Here is an 18,306-nt window from a genome sequence, read left to right on the forward strand (position 1 = left end):
ATTTTCAAAAAATGAAATTTCGTATTTTGATATTTCTTTAAATTGCTTTTGCTTTCATCATATAATATCTGTAGTAAACAGACAAAAAAACTGTATGATAATTGAAGAAATCAACACTATGATTCTCTTAAATTCTCTTATATCAAAATGACCACTAATATATTTCTATGTTTACTATAAAATCTATTTGTCCTGTATAAGCGTATTCTTCTCAATTTAACAGAATAGATTTGCTGTAATATTACAGTAATATGTAAAATAAATTATACAATGAAAAGAACAATCACTTATACGTAACAAATAACAAGCATTAATATAAGCGCCATGTTTTCACAATACTTTTATCTTTGGCATTTACACTATGAAACCTAAAAGAATAGCTGTAAACTGCCTGTATACATAATAACTTAATAATTTAAGGAATAGAAGCTATAAGAATGATACTAATGCAAGTTTTGTACTAGTGAATATGTAATTTTTTTAAGTCATAATTATTAATTAGTAGTCTGCGGATTTTATACATTTATTGCATTTATGTAATTAGGTGAGAACTTTAACAAGGAGTAATGTTACTTTCATATTATTCATAACTTAACAAACCTCTCAATTGATGAAGTAAATTGTTCACTGATACATACTATCATTAATCTACGAAAATAAGACTGCATAAAAATCCGCAGTCTAATGATTAGGTTGCATACTGATTGTTATTTCATTAATCATATACTTAACAATGTAAATTCGTTGGAATTCTAAAACGTAATGAATTTGCAAATGTGGCTTACAAATTATAAAACAGGTTATAAACTTTTATTAATAACCATTAACATTGTGAGGCAATTCACTAGTGAACATACTAGATTTTTCGAAATAATTTTACCTCGGAAAATTCTGAATTCACAGGTAAACATGGTTAACCTTAAGTGCAAAAGTTAATCTTAAATTGTTCCAATCCTCATAACGAAGATTACAGTATACAACATCCTTTGTTTATCGCGTAATATGACAACACATCACATCAAATATTATAGAAATGTGTTTAAATGGTCTTTTTACAGAGTAAGACAAAAACCAAAAACCATTCTGTTTAGTCCATTCAAAATTACATTACATATATACATACAGACGTTGAAAGCAACAAGTATAAATAATGTATACACATTTACTAAAGAAAAGACGTGACCTAATGACAACTTAGTATTACTAATCAATTGTGAGAAAACAAAAATTAACAATCCTATTGATTATTGACAAATCTTCTGAAGACATTCTATCAAAAAAAGAGAGAATGTTCTTACTTATTAATAATATAGATAGAACCATACCTATCCCTGAATCATACTTTGATATTAAAACGTTATGAACGTTGTTATTAATACTTGATTAATATCAGTGGAATTTTCTACTTACTACCCACTTTATTGTTGCTGTCTCGAGACTAGAGCCCGAAACATTCCACAAAGGAGGTAGGTGTTCTAAAAATTATTCGCTGTAATGATAAGCGGCGAAAGCAGTTCATAAATAATACTGAAACTTGCTCTCAGTAATTTTAAGAACTTGCGGGAATAATTTCATGACGTTAAAGAGGACACATCCCCGAATATTCATGTGGGTGGTATTATTAATGATTGTTTGCAATATCATAGTGAAGTAGATTCAGCATTCAGTCCTGTTAACATATAATAGTGCTGTTGTAAACGCTTCAGATTGGCTGATAAACATGCATTTTCTATGTACAAATCTTTTACTAATAGGTCAGTCCGTGCCAATCGTTCGGCCTGCAAAAGAATAGCACAGAAACATCATACACGATTATTTCTAAATAATTATTCATTTAAATGCATAATATGATGCTTCAAAAATAACATACCTGTTCTGCACTTGTTTGAAATTCTATTTGAAGCCGTCCTTGAGTAGTACGAAGTAAATACTGTAATTCTGTAACTTCTAATTGATGCTGAGATATAATATCTAAAACAATATCAGTGTTGAAGTAAACGATTTTAAAAACGGTTGCTTTAGAATAGTTTTGATTGCAAAACGATTTTGTAAATAAACATCTTTTAAATATGTAAACTACTTATACTACATTCTTTGAAGACAAAATGAATGACAAAAAACTTACTTTGTAGTACACGTTCAATTTGGTATTGTTGTTGCTTAAAAAATTCTTGTAACTGAAGTTTCTTATGTTCTTGCTCCTGAAGTTTCATACTTAAACTCTGTACTATATTTACATTTACGCAACACACTTGCGACTCTGCATCGTTCCTCATGCACTGACAATTCGATGATTTTAAGTTTTCTAATTTAAATGTATCTTGCATTAAGTCAAACTCTGTGTTACTCGTACATTCTTGTTTCGTAAACTTTCCACTGACATTCGACCCCTTCCACTGAGGCCCTGATCTTTCAATCCTGCACATACTATTTACATCTGCCATAGAATATTGTGTATACATTTGATTCATACTACAATCACTAATGCCCGTGTTTTCTTTTTTTACATGTGCAATGAAGTCACTTGCTAAGGCTGAAGACTCTAGAATTCGATTGAATTTAAATTCTTCTGGTAGTTTACGAATATTATCGCTGCATTGGGTGAACTTGGATGTAGCTTCACTGGACGGTTGATTATTAAACGAATTATTAGGAACATAATTTGAGTGCATTAATGCCGAGAAGGAAATAAAATCGTCTGCCACTTGAACAGATATATCAGTCATTGTCGGTCGTTTCAACGATGTCAATTCACGCAAATCTTCAATTTCTTTGTCCTTCTGGGATTTTTCTTCTTCCGTCTGCGCTCTCCATTTCTCAAATTCTTCTACAAGATCTAAATACTGCAATAAAAAAAATAAAACATATTCTTGTACCTTCTAAAATATACAATAGATTAAGCTACTAAAAAACACGTTGCGATATACAAAGTTTTCCAACTACCAAAATTAGAAAAGGCTCGCTTTTTATACGTTATATACATGATTTTTTCAAAAGAAATTTTTAAAATGAAAATTACTTTGTTAAGACCATTGTTCATGATTCTCGCAATGCAAGGAAATACGTTAGATTTAAAAAAAAGATTAGCTAGAATACCTTGTATAATGAAAAAGTATTTTACAATTCTATATAATAATATAAAATTCCTTGTACACATAATGAGGAATGCAAAATAATATCTTACTTGTTGTTCCAAACTGAACTTTTCTTCGATTGGAGACAAACGACCATTATTCTTTACTTTATCTACCGGACTAATCAATTCTTCATATTCTTCCATTTTTGCTATAAGTTCTGAAAATTTTTCATCGCTAATCTTTTGTTCTTGTTCAAAAAGTTGTCTTTCTTCTTCTAGTTTAGCTGTCCAATAATCCTCGCATTCTTCGTATTCTATCTTCAATAACTCAAGACTTCTTTCTAATTCCGCAGACTGTTCAATTAACTGTTTTTTCTCCGTCACATGTGTTGCTTCGAGTTCTTGTATTCTTATTTTCAGAAAATCAACGTCTTCAATGAACTCATTTTTTATCAAATCTGGATTAGATTTTATATTACTGTCGTTACTTATTTTTCCATGATTGAGCGAAGAATCTTTTTCCTTGCTTGATTTCGAATGATCAACAGTTGTATGTTCCTCTTTACGGGGAGGATAGTCTCTACGACTTGGTACTTTATTCTGCGATATATTTTTTATATCTTGACTGTTAAAATTATCATCCACATTAAAATTGTCATTATTGTTCATTACTGTCATTCGCTTAGCAGAAAGAGAATTTTTATGCTTGGGAACAACAAAATCCCGTAACGATTCACTTGTTCGTTCTTCGCATTCTGTTTCCATTTCAGACGCAATACTTTTCACAGAATCTGTTTCTTTAAATGTTTGTATAGCTGAATTTGATTGCAATCTCATAATAATTCCCGAAATTTCATTCCTGAACAAGCAGTTATCTGAAGTACATGCGTTACTGTTCCCTAATATGTTTTTCAACTGTTGCGTAACCAACTCTCTAAAACTTTTTAAATCTATCTTTTTACAATTTTTCACATTTTCTTCTTCATTGGCATTGCAGGGTATCTACATATAGCAAACAAATTATATTAACAAATTATATTATAACAATTATATAAATACATTACACTTTTAAGATAAGTGGAACGATAAATTATTAAATCATACTTACAGGTGTGGAATGTTTAAAAAGTACACGCAGATCTTCCTCCTCCACTATAAATGCTTCTTTATCTGTGGAAAAATGTTAAGTATTAAAATCTCATTAATAAAATATAAATCGACATAAATAAAATATGTAATATTTCTATTACCTTCAGTCTCGTCTAACTGTATGTTTCTAGTTGAACAATCACCTTGTAAATTATTCTGTCTGTAATGACACAATATAAACTTAAACTGTGTTTTGCAAAGCGTAAGTATATATCATATAATATTGTAGCGTTTTCTATACTACCTTATGTCTTTCATAGGATTATGGCGTACTTTTAAAGTTTCTAATTCTGTAGTAAGTTCATCATTCTGATCTCGTAAAAGAACTGCTTCGGATTGTAACTGTTTAATACGATCGACTAGGTATATAACTTCTTGTTGATGTTTCACCTCTATATCCTGTGACTAATTAAGAAAGTTCTGAATATTCTCATAATTCTACACATTATTATTATTATGTATATAAAAGTATTTTGAATTACCTCATCATGTTCGGCTGCTAATACTTTCGTCAGATTTAGTAACTCGTTATTTGATTGCTTAAGTTTTTCTATTTGGCTACGGAGGTTCTCATTCTCAGTTTCTAAAACTTGATTTTCTTGTAAAATATTCACAAACTTATTTTTAATTTCATGATTTTCTTTCTGGATTATTTGCAATTGCTCATCCTTTGACTTCAAAGTACTAGCATTTGTTTCTCGTTCAGAACTAAGTTGATTGGAAAGATCCTGTATAGTTTCAATATGACGTTGCTCTAATTGTTTTCGCAGGTTTTGTAGAACTTCTTCTTGTCGTGTATGCTGTTCATCAATTTCTTGAGCAAGGGTATTAGCTCGCTCATTAGCTTCAATAATATCCGTGCGTAACTTCTCCTTTTCACCATTTATATTCTCTATCATAAGGCTAAGAACAAAGAAAATTTATTATTAACTGCTTGCATTTCCATACTACAAATCTTCTATTATAAAATTTGTACTGTATACTTCAGACTGTGCAATTCTTCTTGGTATAATATCAGGACATCTCTTAGCAGCATAATATGTGATCGAATGGTAGAATGATCTAACGAATCATTAAAATTTTTCAATTCATCACACAAAGTTGTTGTTAAATCAGCCAGACATACTTCAGAGGTTCTGATACCCCTGTCCGTTAATAAAGATGTATTTGTAAGTCCAGACAATTTCCATGTGTCTAGATAAGCATTGTTCCTTGTAAAGCTGTTATTCCATAAACAAAAAATAAATATACAATAATAAATATTCAGAATAAAACATTTTATAATCTTTATAATGCAATACCTAGTTTTGCGAGGTGTGTGCATGTCAAAGGTACATTTTCTTATATCCAACTTAATTAATTCTTTTATAGACTCATTATTCTTATCTAGTGTTAATTGTTCTTCCATTGTTGTCCTGTTTTGGAATATAATGAAAAATTCGTCCAAACTAATTAATCCATCGCAATTTTGATCGAGCTTCTCGAAAATGCATTGTGTAATCTGTGCAAAAATTTATTTTAATTAATTTGAAATATACATACTGGAGAATGTGATTTCCAGTTTATTTTAAATTTATCAATAAGCAAAAAAATAAACACATAAACGATTAATTTATGTTTCAGATAACTATTTGACTAAAATAACCACTTCTATAAATAACTAGTGCATATACATCATACAGGAAAATAAATTAAACTTTATAATTACTTGTTTTGGAAGAGCTGGAATTCCTAAGCAATTAGATATAAAATACATTGTTGCACAATCTACATTTTCTTTCAAGCAACTATTTATTTTCTCCCATAGACATTTTAATCTGTTTTCATCCAATATTACACCTGAAAAATAATAATATATATTTTTAGGTAAAACTGACTAAAAATAATATATAGAAGTATTTATGTAAAACATAACTATTTAAAATTTTCTAAGACACAAATAATGGAAATATGGTAATCACCTGTTTTTACATTTAGAATATCTACATTAGAGTTGGAATTATTAGGTGATAATGAACTACATATTCTTCTATCTTCAATGGATGAATTTAGGTTACTTCGAGATTCCGTTGGAAAATCTTTGTCTGTACAAGTAACTAACTCCTGTGTTTTTCCTAATAAAGTTAATAAAGCAGTTCTAAATTCTTGGAATGATATAGATTGCTTTTCTTGTTTATGTTGTTGAATACAGGATTTCAATTCATCACTTTGTTCCGTAAGGTGTAATTTATGGCATAAAGTGAGCCAATTATCCTCATGTAGCTCAGTTTGGTCTTTCATTAAGCAACTTTGAAACACAGCATAAAGTTGCTGTTCATAAGGGTCATTGCTGTGTTCATCCATGGCATCCTTTCATTGTTTTTTAATGTGTTACAAAGTGTACTGGATCTACAAACAGGATTACATTAATTTTCCTTATCTATTAAAACTATATTTAAATTAAATAACATTTATAAAGTTTAAATGAATACACTTTAACTTGATAATGATTATAGTTACTATAAAGTGAACAATATTTTATGTAATTCAAACTTTGTAACAGATCAAGGATATTGACAAAAATAGTTTGAAGATAATAATTTTATTTATTTTTAATGATATAGTTGTCATTATTTAATCAAAGTATATAAAAAATCTATATTGGTAATTATAAAAATTCTTATTTTGTTGTATCTTATCAGATCATTTCTGTAAAATTATTGTACACTGCATGTATAATTATTTTCTGTATTCCTAGTTAGTTTGATATAAGATGTAATTCAATTAGTTATACACACGTTTTAATACTTAAGCCTTAAAAGTTATTCATAGTTTTCATGATTATTTTTACACATGTTAATGAATTTTATTATAGTAATAATTATTAAATTAGGCAAAATTTAATATTCATTACATAATGATTGTAATGATTAAATTAGTTTATTAATAATTAATTGACTTACTCGCTTAAAGATTGATTTTATTGAGTTTTCTATGTATAATAGAAATTGTAGAATATTTAAAATAATAAAATATGTGTTGTTCAGTATGTAGTGCGTTAACCTAAGAGATTATGTGTATTTGTACAGTATCTATTTACAGTACAAAGCAAGTTAGCAATATGAACATGTGTACATTATTTATTGTTGGAGAGGATAAATTATATTTTCAAATAAACACTTGCGTTAAATTTGAGTTATTTTTAGATTGCGTAACAAATATGTTAAAGAATAAGTTTTATTTACAGTTTAACACATTAGCACATAAACAATGCTTGACCAAGTTATTTACCTCAAGAATAAAGAGATAATTAAGAAGTCATTCCTACAATGTTGCATTGGACAGAAAATAAAGTATATGACGTTATATTATAAAATGATTATAACCTACCATTAAATTATAAAGTCGTTTCACGGGTACACGTATATGTGTCACATATATAGGTATATGCATACATATTACTATGCCGATATAGGAACGAATACACCACTGTGAAATATTTTCGATACTTTATATGGTTCACGAACTGACTCAAAGTGACTGTTACACCCTGATCTGAGGTTTCTTCAGAAACTTCCAAACGTCTTGTATCACGTCTTACTCGTGTCATACGATTGTAAAAAAAAATAAACATAATTTAAATCTATTAACTCACAATGGGAAACGGCAGGTGGCGTGTAGAACGCTATGTGGGACATAGCATACACGGTGTAACACAAATGTTGGAGGACCCGAAAATGGAAGACTCGTGGGATGATTTGAAACAACTTTTCCCTAAATAAAAATGTTATCCGAGGCTTTCACTGATCATTGAAGCCATTGATTCATCCGAAAAGACAATCAATCCAGAAATATCTGTTTTATCAACTTTAAACGTGCGTTGGTACACCTGTATCTGAAATGCCAGATGACTACATCGTTTTTTTCGTTTTTTATAGAAACTAAGTACCACCAAATGTTCTAAATACCACCAATTAGACATTAGACCATCAATAACCACCAAACGACCACCAATCGATTGGGTATAATGAAATGTTAAAAAGTTAAAGTTGTCCGGCTAACTTCACAGAGGTGTAGTGATGGGCACCATCTACTAAATAGTCGATAATATGTTGCGACTAAATAGTCATTAGTCGATAGTGCCCATCACTACAAAAATTATTTATTATTTTTAAATAATTTCATTTTATTTGTACTTTCATTCGAAAATTTCTTCGAATAAATTTCTTCGAATAAAAATCCATTTGAAGCGGTAGCGTTCAGCGTAAAATCTAGTGAAATCACTCAACGGTTGCGCAACGGTTGTGTCTTCTGAAGCAGCCAATGAGAGGCTCATCTTGTGTAGAACGTGCCGCCATTGTTGTTGCGATGCAGTCTATCTTTAAATTAAACGGATAATAAACTATTTACCATGGTAGCGGTGGCGACAATGGTGAGGCTACGAATAAACGGTATAGAGCAGTAGAGTCAAGTAGAGTGGTAGAGAGGAAAGGTTTGCAACGGATTGTTCGACGAAGTTGTTCAGTGACCGTGATTCTGTTTGCTACTTATTTGTTGAAGAAATTGTCATTTTTGAGAACAAAGAATATGGAAGCAGAACCTTTAGAACTTGAGGATGGCGAAGTTATCGACGATGAGGTCAGATATATTAATATTATTATTTGACAGAAGTCTAACCTATTTTAGCCAAGAGCATATTATATTAGAACGTTGTAGTTCGAATTCAAATTCAAATTATTCTCATGTGAATTAAATTAATACGATTATAAATCTTATACGTATTCTGTAATTATTGTTCTAATATCATTTGAAAACAGAAATTTCTTTAATAATTAAGTACACTTATTAATTATTTTAATACATTTTCATTCAGGCAAGCGATATCGAAACCTACAATGTTTTAAAACGACCTCATGCTTCTTCGAATAAAGAAGAACCTGCAAAAATAGGCTATAACGATGAATCCGATGATTCTGTGGACTCTGAGAGTGATTCTGATTCAGATTCTGGACATGTTAGGAGTAAAAAACCTAAGTTGAAATTGAAACGGTCTAGAAATTCAACTAAAACCGGAGGAAACAAAAATGACAAATATAAAATTTGGTGTACACAAGTTCAAGAAGATTCTCTGACAGAAGACTTAGTCTTGTGTGGTGTAACAAAAAAGCGGTATCAGGAACGTAACGTTGAAAATTATAACCTTCCACACCATTATTCTGTCAATGGTAGTTGGAACATGGAACACCATAACAATAATAGTTCAGAAGATGAGAAAGAAACCGAGAGGAGGTTAACAAATAAAAGAACTAACTCAGATCGAAATAATATTAAGCTAAGGTTAGGAAAGAGACGTAATGCAATGGATGTAGATCATCAAAAAGGAACTGTACGAAAAATAGCAGATTTAAGTACAACAGTAGAATCAACTGATGCAGATGTGGCTACTGATATAACTTCAAAACTTAATGAGAAAAAGGATGTCCTTATAAGTAAGCAATATGACTAAATTTAAACATATATATATGATGTGTGATTCATTTATTCTAATAAATTCACAAAAATCAGCTTATTTTCAGTGTTCTATATGTAATTCCTTCCTGCATTACTAAAATGCAATAACGTGTATTAATGTAACTAGAATTTGTAACTTACAGTTGGATAAATACCTTTTGTGCATTTACATAAGCTTGAAATGACTCAAGTAAATCACTTGTACATTTTGTTTGCAGGGAGAATTGTGGATATAATTGGTAAAGAAAAAGCTATTGGTTTTTTCCAAAAAACAAAAAAAATTGAACAAGGAGGTGGTATGTTGATAATGAATGGATCTCGAAGAAGAACTGCAGGTGGGGTTTATTTATGGTTAGTAAAAAATGATGAACATATCCCTCAAGAAAAAATTAGAGAAATTTTTTACTATGATAAAAAAGAGCATGCTGAACAAAGAAAAGCTGATGCTACTGCTAGAAGACAGAAGGCACAAGAACTAATTAAGTGTCTGGAAAGTAAGTATTTTGTGATTAGAAATATTGTTTTGTGAACAAAATGTAACAAACATGTCTGTAATACAGGTGGTTCGGAAAAAGATTTACCCGCCTTATTAACAAAGGCAGAACTTTCTACAAAGGAAATAGCTGAAGAAGCAAGATTAAGACGCGGAGAAGGGATGGACAGGATGCCTATAGATTCTGATCGTACAGTGACTAATCCACCGCCTAGCCCTGTAACAGATGATCCAGATCATTCTGAACATCCACTTGTACAAAGGCATATTCAAGATTATGAAGACGATTTCCTTGATGTTGGGATAGATGTAGATAGCATGGAAGTACTTTAAAATATTTTTACTTTATTATATTTCTTTTTGTAACGTGCAGATAATTTGTACAAAACGAAACTCTAATCTTTGCAAAACTACCAATATATACATCCACCCATAATGTGAATACAAGTAACACATAGTTTGTACGTTTGCTTACCATACATATAAATATCATATGTGATCAAAAAATTATCGATCTATTGCAACGACGTTCCATATTGTGATAAAATAATTTATCAAATGTACATACTATGGTAACGTACTGTGTCATTTTCTTAGATTTTGGGAAACCAGGAATATTTCTGTACTTCTTTCTTATGTTTCAGTTAACATGTTTATATTTATTATTAAGATAAATGTAAAAAATGTAAGAGACGTAACAAGTATGAAATTTTATAAAAATTGCGACAACATAATATAGAAATATTGGTGCCGCGACATTTTTATGAAATTTTCATTGTTGAAAATTGTTTATGTACATAAAAGTCACGAAAATAAATATTAAACTATTTGTACTTTGTATAACGTATTAAATGAATTATCTCGTGTACAAAACTTTATTTAGTATATTGTATAACAATGTATTAATTATTTAATTCAGTGTTTAATTAGTATTTTAAAAATATGTGTCGTAAGCGTAATTGTTTATTTTCCTGGAAAAATGTTTAAAAATTCAATTTATTTTAAAGGAACTAATAATCAGGAACTCTAAATTATTTTTTTCATACAATGATATTATCTCGTTTTATGGAACATTAAGTATAAAATTAATTTAAACTATTTACAAACATAAATTAAAGAAACATACATACTAATTAAACAACAATGCTTGATACTTCTTGATACTTTTGCATAATATCAAATTGCATACATTTTTTAAAAAGGTAATAGCAAAAACAAACACATTTATTGTGTAACATGATGTTTACCTTCATTCATTCAGTAAGATTTTATAGAACCATATATTTCAACAAAATCTATTTTTTGCAAGTTATTCGCTTACATCATTTTTTCCAGCAGTGATAAAAGTGTTTCACACCTTTCTCTAACCTGTAATAAAGTATTAATTAAACAATTTGCACTGAAAGTAGACAAAAGATTACATAAAAAAAACTTACTTGTTCAATTGTACGATCTCCTAATGTCTTACTAATCAAGGTAAGTGAATTGTCGGAATATTCTTTTTTAATAGCTTGTAAAAGAATCATGTCTTCTTGTCGAGTCCATGGATTGGTATTTATGTCAGCATTTAATTGAACTAAATTTGTAACCTCATCAGACGAATCAGATTTATTTGTATCATTTAACATTTCGACTTTCCCATCTGAAAAATTTTTGTCCGTTGTTTCTGTTACAGTATTTGTGCCTGACGATTCGTTCAGTTTCACATAGTCAATACGTGAATCTGTGCATTCTATTTTTGATTCATGCTTTTCGATTTTTTTTTCTCTTTTACTTTTGCACTGCGTCATCCGTATTTTTTTCGTATTTACATCCATATGATCTGTACTTCCCAGTCTTTTTAAGCCTCTCTTTTGGTCCCCCGTTTTTAATGGAGACTTTATATTTTTTTTAGACTTCACTATTACTTTCCCTGTTTCTTCGTTATCTTTTGTAGGCGAATTTTTCGACACACAAGGCTTCTGATATTGTTCCTCAGAATTAGATTCGTTTTTCGAAGATCTTCTCCGTTGTTTGGGTGAAACTGAAGGAACAAATTTATCGGTTGTTTTTAAAGACACACGAGCAATATTTTCTAATTTCTCTTCATCAGCACCAGGAAAAATAATCTTGGCTGGTCTTAGGCCTTCGGATGTTTGAAGATAAATTTTTCCATTAAGAAACTGTCAAAATAATTCTTTCTTATCTTATGTACTGCACAGTACTTGAAGAAAATATTGAGAAAAAAATATATATATATACCCTTGTTCCACAAGACACACAATGTTCAGGAATACTTTTACAAATAGAGTCATCGCCATTATGACAATTGCATCTACAATTTTCTCCACCGTAAGGATCTTCTTGAGACCCTGACACTGGCAATTCTATATTTTCATACAGTTCTGAAGCATCTTCAGTGTATACTTTGTGTTTGTCATGCGGTCCCACGGGACACGTTAAATTTTCAAACATATTTGATGCAAATACGCTGTAGAATAATGCACATAATATAATAAAGAGATATTTTACCTTAATAAGTATATCGTTTCACGAGCATTACCTTTCCGGTGGTTTGGCAGTAGGTAATATTTGTAAAAATAAATCCATGACTAAAGAGTGTCCCTTAAATATAGGACCCATAGTTGTATGAACATCTTCTAATGTTGTCAGCGGATCGGACGAAAGCTGCGTGATGGCTTGCATCATTTTTGCTATCCGGGAAGGTTGTTTAGCGAAGTATATTTGAGCAACATTCACAAATTCGTTCATCTTTTGCAGCATTATATATTCAACTGATTTATCTATCATTGCAGCTTGATGTGGTTTTAAAAATAATAAAAAGTCTGTACAAAGTTCCGGATATTCACGCAATTTTTCACACACGTCCCGATATAAATTAATAGCCATGACATCTTTATCCTTCCCTGTTTTCTCCATAATTTTTTCATTTTGTGAAGTTCCAGATGCATCAGAAAACAGTTCACTCTCTATTTGATTAATAATCTCTAATTTTTCGTAATAATCTAAATATAATTTTATCACTGATCGAAATATATCAGGACTATTAGACTCTACTATTAAATGCAACTTTTGGATATACGACGCCGCAAATTCTGCATAACATAAATAATAAAAACATTTCATTAATTTTCAGACACATTTCTTAAGATTATTATATGAAACGTACTTGATCCTCTTTCTTCCTCATTTAACGGATTATCAGACTCTAGAAGCCTCTTAATACTTTCTAACTCTCTAGCTTCTTTAGCTTTTTTCCTGCTAATTGAATCCTTTTTAATAGTCGTACTGGCTAACATTAACTCTGCTATTTCGTCTTCATTATCCTGAAATAAAAACGCATCGGAAGTGATAACACCGCCATGTGGAAATATTTTTCTTGCTTTTAACAGTTTAAGGAAATATTTGAGACGTTGTTTCCACGATTTGCGAGGAAAGATGTAATTGTGAAACAAAATTTCTTACAATCTAATTTTCTTGTTTTGAATTTCAAGTTCTGTGGCAGTTCTTTTAATCGATTGATATAATACAGATTGTTAAGTAAAAGCTTCTGTATATTAACGACTGTACTTACAAGTTTTGGCAAGATAGGCAGTTTTTCCGAATTTTTATCTACATAATTTTTTTCTTTAGACTTTAAGGAATTGCAATTAGACGATACTCCTTTTGATCCTAAAGCTTGAGCCATTAGCTTCATGTTTTGAGCACTTCTAGTCTTTGCTAATCTAGGCGTAGTTTTCCGTAATTGTGGCAATTTCTGAACCGTTTCAGGAGACTTTTTAGAAAGCTTATCTTCTGTTTTTTCATTCCTTTCTGGTATTTTCTCTTTCTCCTGTTGAATGTGCATACTTTTTAAAGCTTTATTACGATCTACTGGGATTTCTTTATTTAATGTATCAGAATTACATGAATCTGTATCCGATTCATTGCTACGTGCTTTTATTGAATTCTTAGAATTAGGGTTTTCATTTAAGCATGAAGCACTTTTTGTTATATGTTTATTCGTATTCTTTTGATTCATGGTCGCAGGTAATATCTTTGGTAACATGTTCACAACAGGATTCCGCAAAGGATGAACATTGGAAACAGTTGGGTAATTCTTAACAGTTTTACTTATAAAACCATCCTTTTTCATAAGATCATTGTACGAATTCAATATATGCTTCCGTTTTAATACGTCGATTTTCTGCTCTGTCTGTGTAAATGAATATAAATTATTCTAAACCTTCTCTGTTAAATGTAAATTATTCGCGATTACTTAAAAATGCTAATTACAAACCGGAGTATACAGAACTCAAATTATTTTACATTAGACGAACTTACATTGTTAAGATAATTCTGCCACTCTATAGGTAGTAACTCTATTGGGTGGTCTTTTGGTGCTTTAAGGTCACATTCTAGTGTTATGTAATGTATTGTTCTGGGAGCACAACCCTTCTCAAAGTAATGCTGTAATAACATTTATTTAGTTATGTCATTTTAATTTGAATGGTATGTACATTACGTACCTTTATTGGATTGGCATTTTTTGCAGCTTTACGTTTTTGAATGTGACAAAGTAATGCTGCGGGTTCTCTGCATGGCACTAAATACTGTATGATCAGCTGCACTGCATCCATTAATTGAAGCTTTTTACTTTTAAACCTCCTTGGTTTTGATGCAACGAACGGAATAAATTGTTCAAGGCCCAATGCAATTAATCTGAAAGGAAAAACTGTAATACACTGAAACAGAATTAAAACAAAAAATTATGTACTTACAATTCTTCAGACCTTAGATATGGAGTATGTATAAATCTATTTGATTCGGTCTTGAATGGTAACAGAGGTAAAAGTTGTGGGAACATCAATGCTTTACTATCCATAAATAAGTTTTTCAACTCTGGATGAAATTTAGAGGTGTGTTTCCACCTGTTTGAAGAGTATATCTTTTTCACTTCATTTTCATCTGCGATAGTTTTCTTAAAATTCTCCGAAAATTTATTATCCAGAAATTTGTTTTCCCAATCGGACATCAATTTTAAAGCATCTGGCAAATTTTCTGCATTGAATGTAGAATTAGGACCATTGCTTAAAGTCCTAACAGAAACATCACATAAGATTTCGATTACTGTATAAGTACCACGTTTACTGTACACACGTTTATGATTCACAAATTATTTAACAGCTAACTTACTTTAAACTAATTAAATTCTGTTTGCATGTTTTCGACTGAGCATGTAAATCTGGTTGCATATATGTCATAGCAAAATGTTGCACCATTAACTGAATATGCTGACGAAGTTGAACTGCCAATAATTGTGTTTGGTTTGGATTCATTAAATAAGGAATTTCAGGTTCCGTATAAACAGGCAGTAAATTTGTTACAGAGCAATTCTAAAAAAAAAACAAATTCAATTTCTGTTAATAAGTGCGTAAAATATGGTAACTACATTTTCTCCTTGCCATAGAATTATTTTCAAGGGATAAATTTAAATTTTCTGGAAATTTCTTCTTTTTCGAAATATCCTGCTCTTGTTTTGAAAATATATCCGTAAATTCAAACAATTCTGCGATTAAAGTATTTAATTCTTTCCGCGTAATTTTGACAGCCTTATCAGCTCGCAGTTCTTCTTTATCCACTAAAAACAATTATTCAAATTATATTTGAAGTTTCTATAAATGAAACAACCTTAATACAAATAATATTTACAAAATTCCATTTCTTCATCTTCTAAGATGTTATACTCTGGATCTGCTTCTGGATCATCCTCCATCACTGGATCTTGTGTTAACGGTTGAGTAAACTCTTTCAAAAAATTATCCCAGTCTTCATCTAATTCACAGTCCCAATCATACATATCGGTCGTTATATCTGGGGGTAGAAATGCTTGTTCTATTTGTTCTAAAGGGGTTTCGCTCAAACAAAGTTTTGAACGTGTCCTTTGACCAATACTTTCCTCTTCTGTTGGTACATGAGGAATACTGAAAAATAATACTTACAATTAACTAAAATACTATAACCATAATTTACAGAAGTATTGTAGAAATTATATTACCCTGGAATTTTAAAAATCCCTTCTGGATCGTACTGAATATTCTGTGATTTAAGGTGTTCAACTGAAGTTGAATCACAATTATTTGCCATTGTTGAGGGTTGTGAATCCATATCACTGTTTGTAGAATTTTCTGCTTCTCTTTCATCATCACTTTGCTTATCTTGTTCTGGATTATACTCTTCGTCAGAAGAATCTTCAGGCAGCTCTTCTTCAATCAGTACTTGTACATCAGATGTACTTTTTTTTATTGGTGTAATTGGCCATGGTATATTAACTTGTGCTGCTGCTAATTCTCTGTATAAAAATATTTCTTTTTAAATTAATCATGCTATGAAACTGCAGAACATATAAAATATGTTTCATAATGTCATACTTCGCCTTAGCCCTAGTTAATTTAGGTTCAAAAAGTATATCATCCTCTGTGTCCTGAAGACGATTTTTAACCATTGCCATTACATGTTCATTAGTAATCACATGCTTCAGAATATTCTTTACATTTGTAGCTGTTAAGTTAGTTTTAGCTGCTTTAGCATCAAGTTGCCTTTCAATTTCTTCTTCCATTTCATTAATGACTGAAGAAGTTTCTTCAATAGCATCTCTTTTATGTTTACTAGGAGGTTCATAGTTATCAATTTCAGAGATATCAATTTGCAAGTCTGCATTTTCTGAATCTGAGGAATCATTATTGTTAACATCGTCGAAGTCAAAATTAAATGAAAATGATAGGTTACACATTTTCTTGGATTCGTTCAAAGAAACAGACAAGGGAACAGGATTAGTTACATCCTTGATAATACTTTGCTCTGGAGACTCCTTCCTAAGAAGCAATCAAGTAGAGTAAATTAATTAAATGTATAATAAAATATTGACATGAGTATCATAGTATCAACTTACATTATCCTTTCAATAGAAATATTGTTTCACATAGGCCACTAACTAATATGACCCAACTTTTCAGTATTTAAATTTCATATCACATTTGTTTAATGTTCCCTAAATGTCATACAATAATAATTTTATAAAAAAAATCCAACATAAATTACTGTATTTAGTTAACAATTATACTAATATACAGGAGATTCATCAATTGACAGGTTATAAATTAAACATTATTATAATTACGGCATTGTAAACATTCAAAAGTATTACAAACAAACGCTAGTCGACTAAACTAATCGTGAGTTTCTGTTACATTTCACTTCAAAGTATCATATGGTCTAATTCTAATTAGTCTAAATACATAATATTTACCCGCTATTCATCACTGCAACTGATTGCAACTGACTGTAACCAACTGCAACCTTTAGTAGCGTTTTACGCCTTTTACTACATACTCTTTTACTACGACTTTTGTATATACAGGGTGTCTCACGTAAAATGTTACAAGCAATTTTCTCCAAAACTACTACAGATATCGAAGTGAGGTTTTTTTTAATTAAACAGTGCAAGGAGTAGCAAGGGGGCCGAATACAAAAAGTTTGTGAAGGAAATGGAGGAGATCTCTTGATGGGTAGAGGGGCGGGGGCACCCACCCCCTTTTTCAAAAGGAACGGCTTATTATTTGTTTTTTATTTGGAATATTTTTTGACATATATATGTATATATATAATTTTAAATGAAGTTTCGTAACCTAGATAATAGACAAAATATTTTATTATGTATTTATTTTAAAAAAATTTTTTTAGACCTATTCCCAAATAGCATATGACGCTTTAAAGACGCCTATTTTACGCCTATTTTAGGTCTAAGGCGTCTTTAAGCCGTTTTCAAGGCGTCATGTGCTATCTGGGTTATAAGAATGATATACTAGAATTTTCTTTTCAGACTGTTTCTGTATTACGAAAAGTCGACTAAAAATTTATTAAAACGAGACACGATTACAGTGTCTCATGTCCAAATTTTGACATTTATGTGTTATTTTCTTTAATGTTCTGTATCTTGATTACTATGTAATTATGAAAATGGCCTAACTTACATATTTACAAAATGATTCCACACATTATTGTAAATATAAATATATAGACCGATATAACATAAAATAAATGATAAAATGCATATTAA

General features: G+C 30.3%; 3 protein-coding genes across 3 annotated transcripts; 1 reads left to right on the forward strand and 2 right to left on the reverse strand.

The window, feature by feature from the left end:
- Positions 1 to 1,508: 1,508 nt before the first annotated feature.
- On the reverse strand, positions 1,509 to 7,792 carry LOC107186414 (ninein-like). The gene is made up of 13 exons (XM_015574278.1): positions 7,595 to 7,792; positions 6,187 to 6,613; positions 5,934 to 6,064; positions 5,527 to 5,726; positions 5,209 to 5,445; positions 4,708 to 5,128; positions 4,470 to 4,630; positions 4,327 to 4,385; positions 4,185 to 4,246; positions 3,185 to 4,078; positions 2,126 to 2,843; positions 1,871 to 1,971; positions 1,509 to 1,778 (listed from the first exon to the last, which is right to left on the reverse strand). Exons 2-13 carry the CDS (start codon positions 6,566 to 6,568, stop codon positions 1,641 to 1,643), a joined length of 3,504 nt encoding a protein of 1,167 aa, XP_015429764.1. The 5' UTR covers positions 6,569 to 6,613; positions 7,595 to 7,792; the 3' UTR covers positions 1,509 to 1,640.
- Positions 7,793 to 8,632: 840 nt separating this feature from the next.
- Positions 8,633 to 10,732, forward strand: LOC107186852 (phosphorylated adapter RNA export protein). Its single transcript, XM_015574804.1, has 4 exons — positions 8,633 to 8,842; positions 9,078 to 9,693; positions 9,934 to 10,209; positions 10,276 to 10,732. The coding sequence occupies exons 1-4, from the start codon at positions 8,792 to 8,794 to the stop codon at positions 10,539 to 10,541; spliced, it is 1,209 nt and encodes a 402-aa protein (XP_015430290.1). The 5' UTR covers positions 8,633 to 8,791; the 3' UTR covers positions 10,542 to 10,732.
- A 793-nt stretch (positions 10,733 to 11,525) lies between these two features.
- Positions 11,526 to 17,691, reverse strand: LOC107186702. Its single transcript, XM_015574639.1, has 16 exons — positions 17,497 to 17,691; positions 17,140 to 17,238; positions 16,619 to 17,062; positions 16,246 to 16,539; positions 15,900 to 16,171; positions 15,653 to 15,828; positions 15,384 to 15,583; positions 14,969 to 15,286; positions 14,717 to 14,909; positions 14,532 to 14,657; positions 13,783 to 14,403; positions 13,378 to 13,534; positions 12,751 to 13,303; positions 12,450 to 12,678; positions 11,645 to 12,370; positions 11,526 to 11,576 (listed from the first exon to the last, which is right to left on the reverse strand). Coding segments are annotated over exons 2-16 (4,362 nt in total). The 5' UTR covers positions 17,142 to 17,238; positions 17,497 to 17,691.
- Positions 17,692 to 18,306: the final 615 nt, after the last annotated feature.

This window comes from Dufourea novaeangliae, unplaced genomic scaffold (assembly GCF_001272555.1).
Source record: "Dufourea novaeangliae isolate 0120121106 unplaced genomic scaffold, ASM127255v1 scaffold14, whole genome shotgun sequence".
Classification (NCBI taxonomy): Eukaryota; Metazoa; Arthropoda; class Insecta; order Hymenoptera; family Halictidae; genus Dufourea; species Dufourea novaeangliae.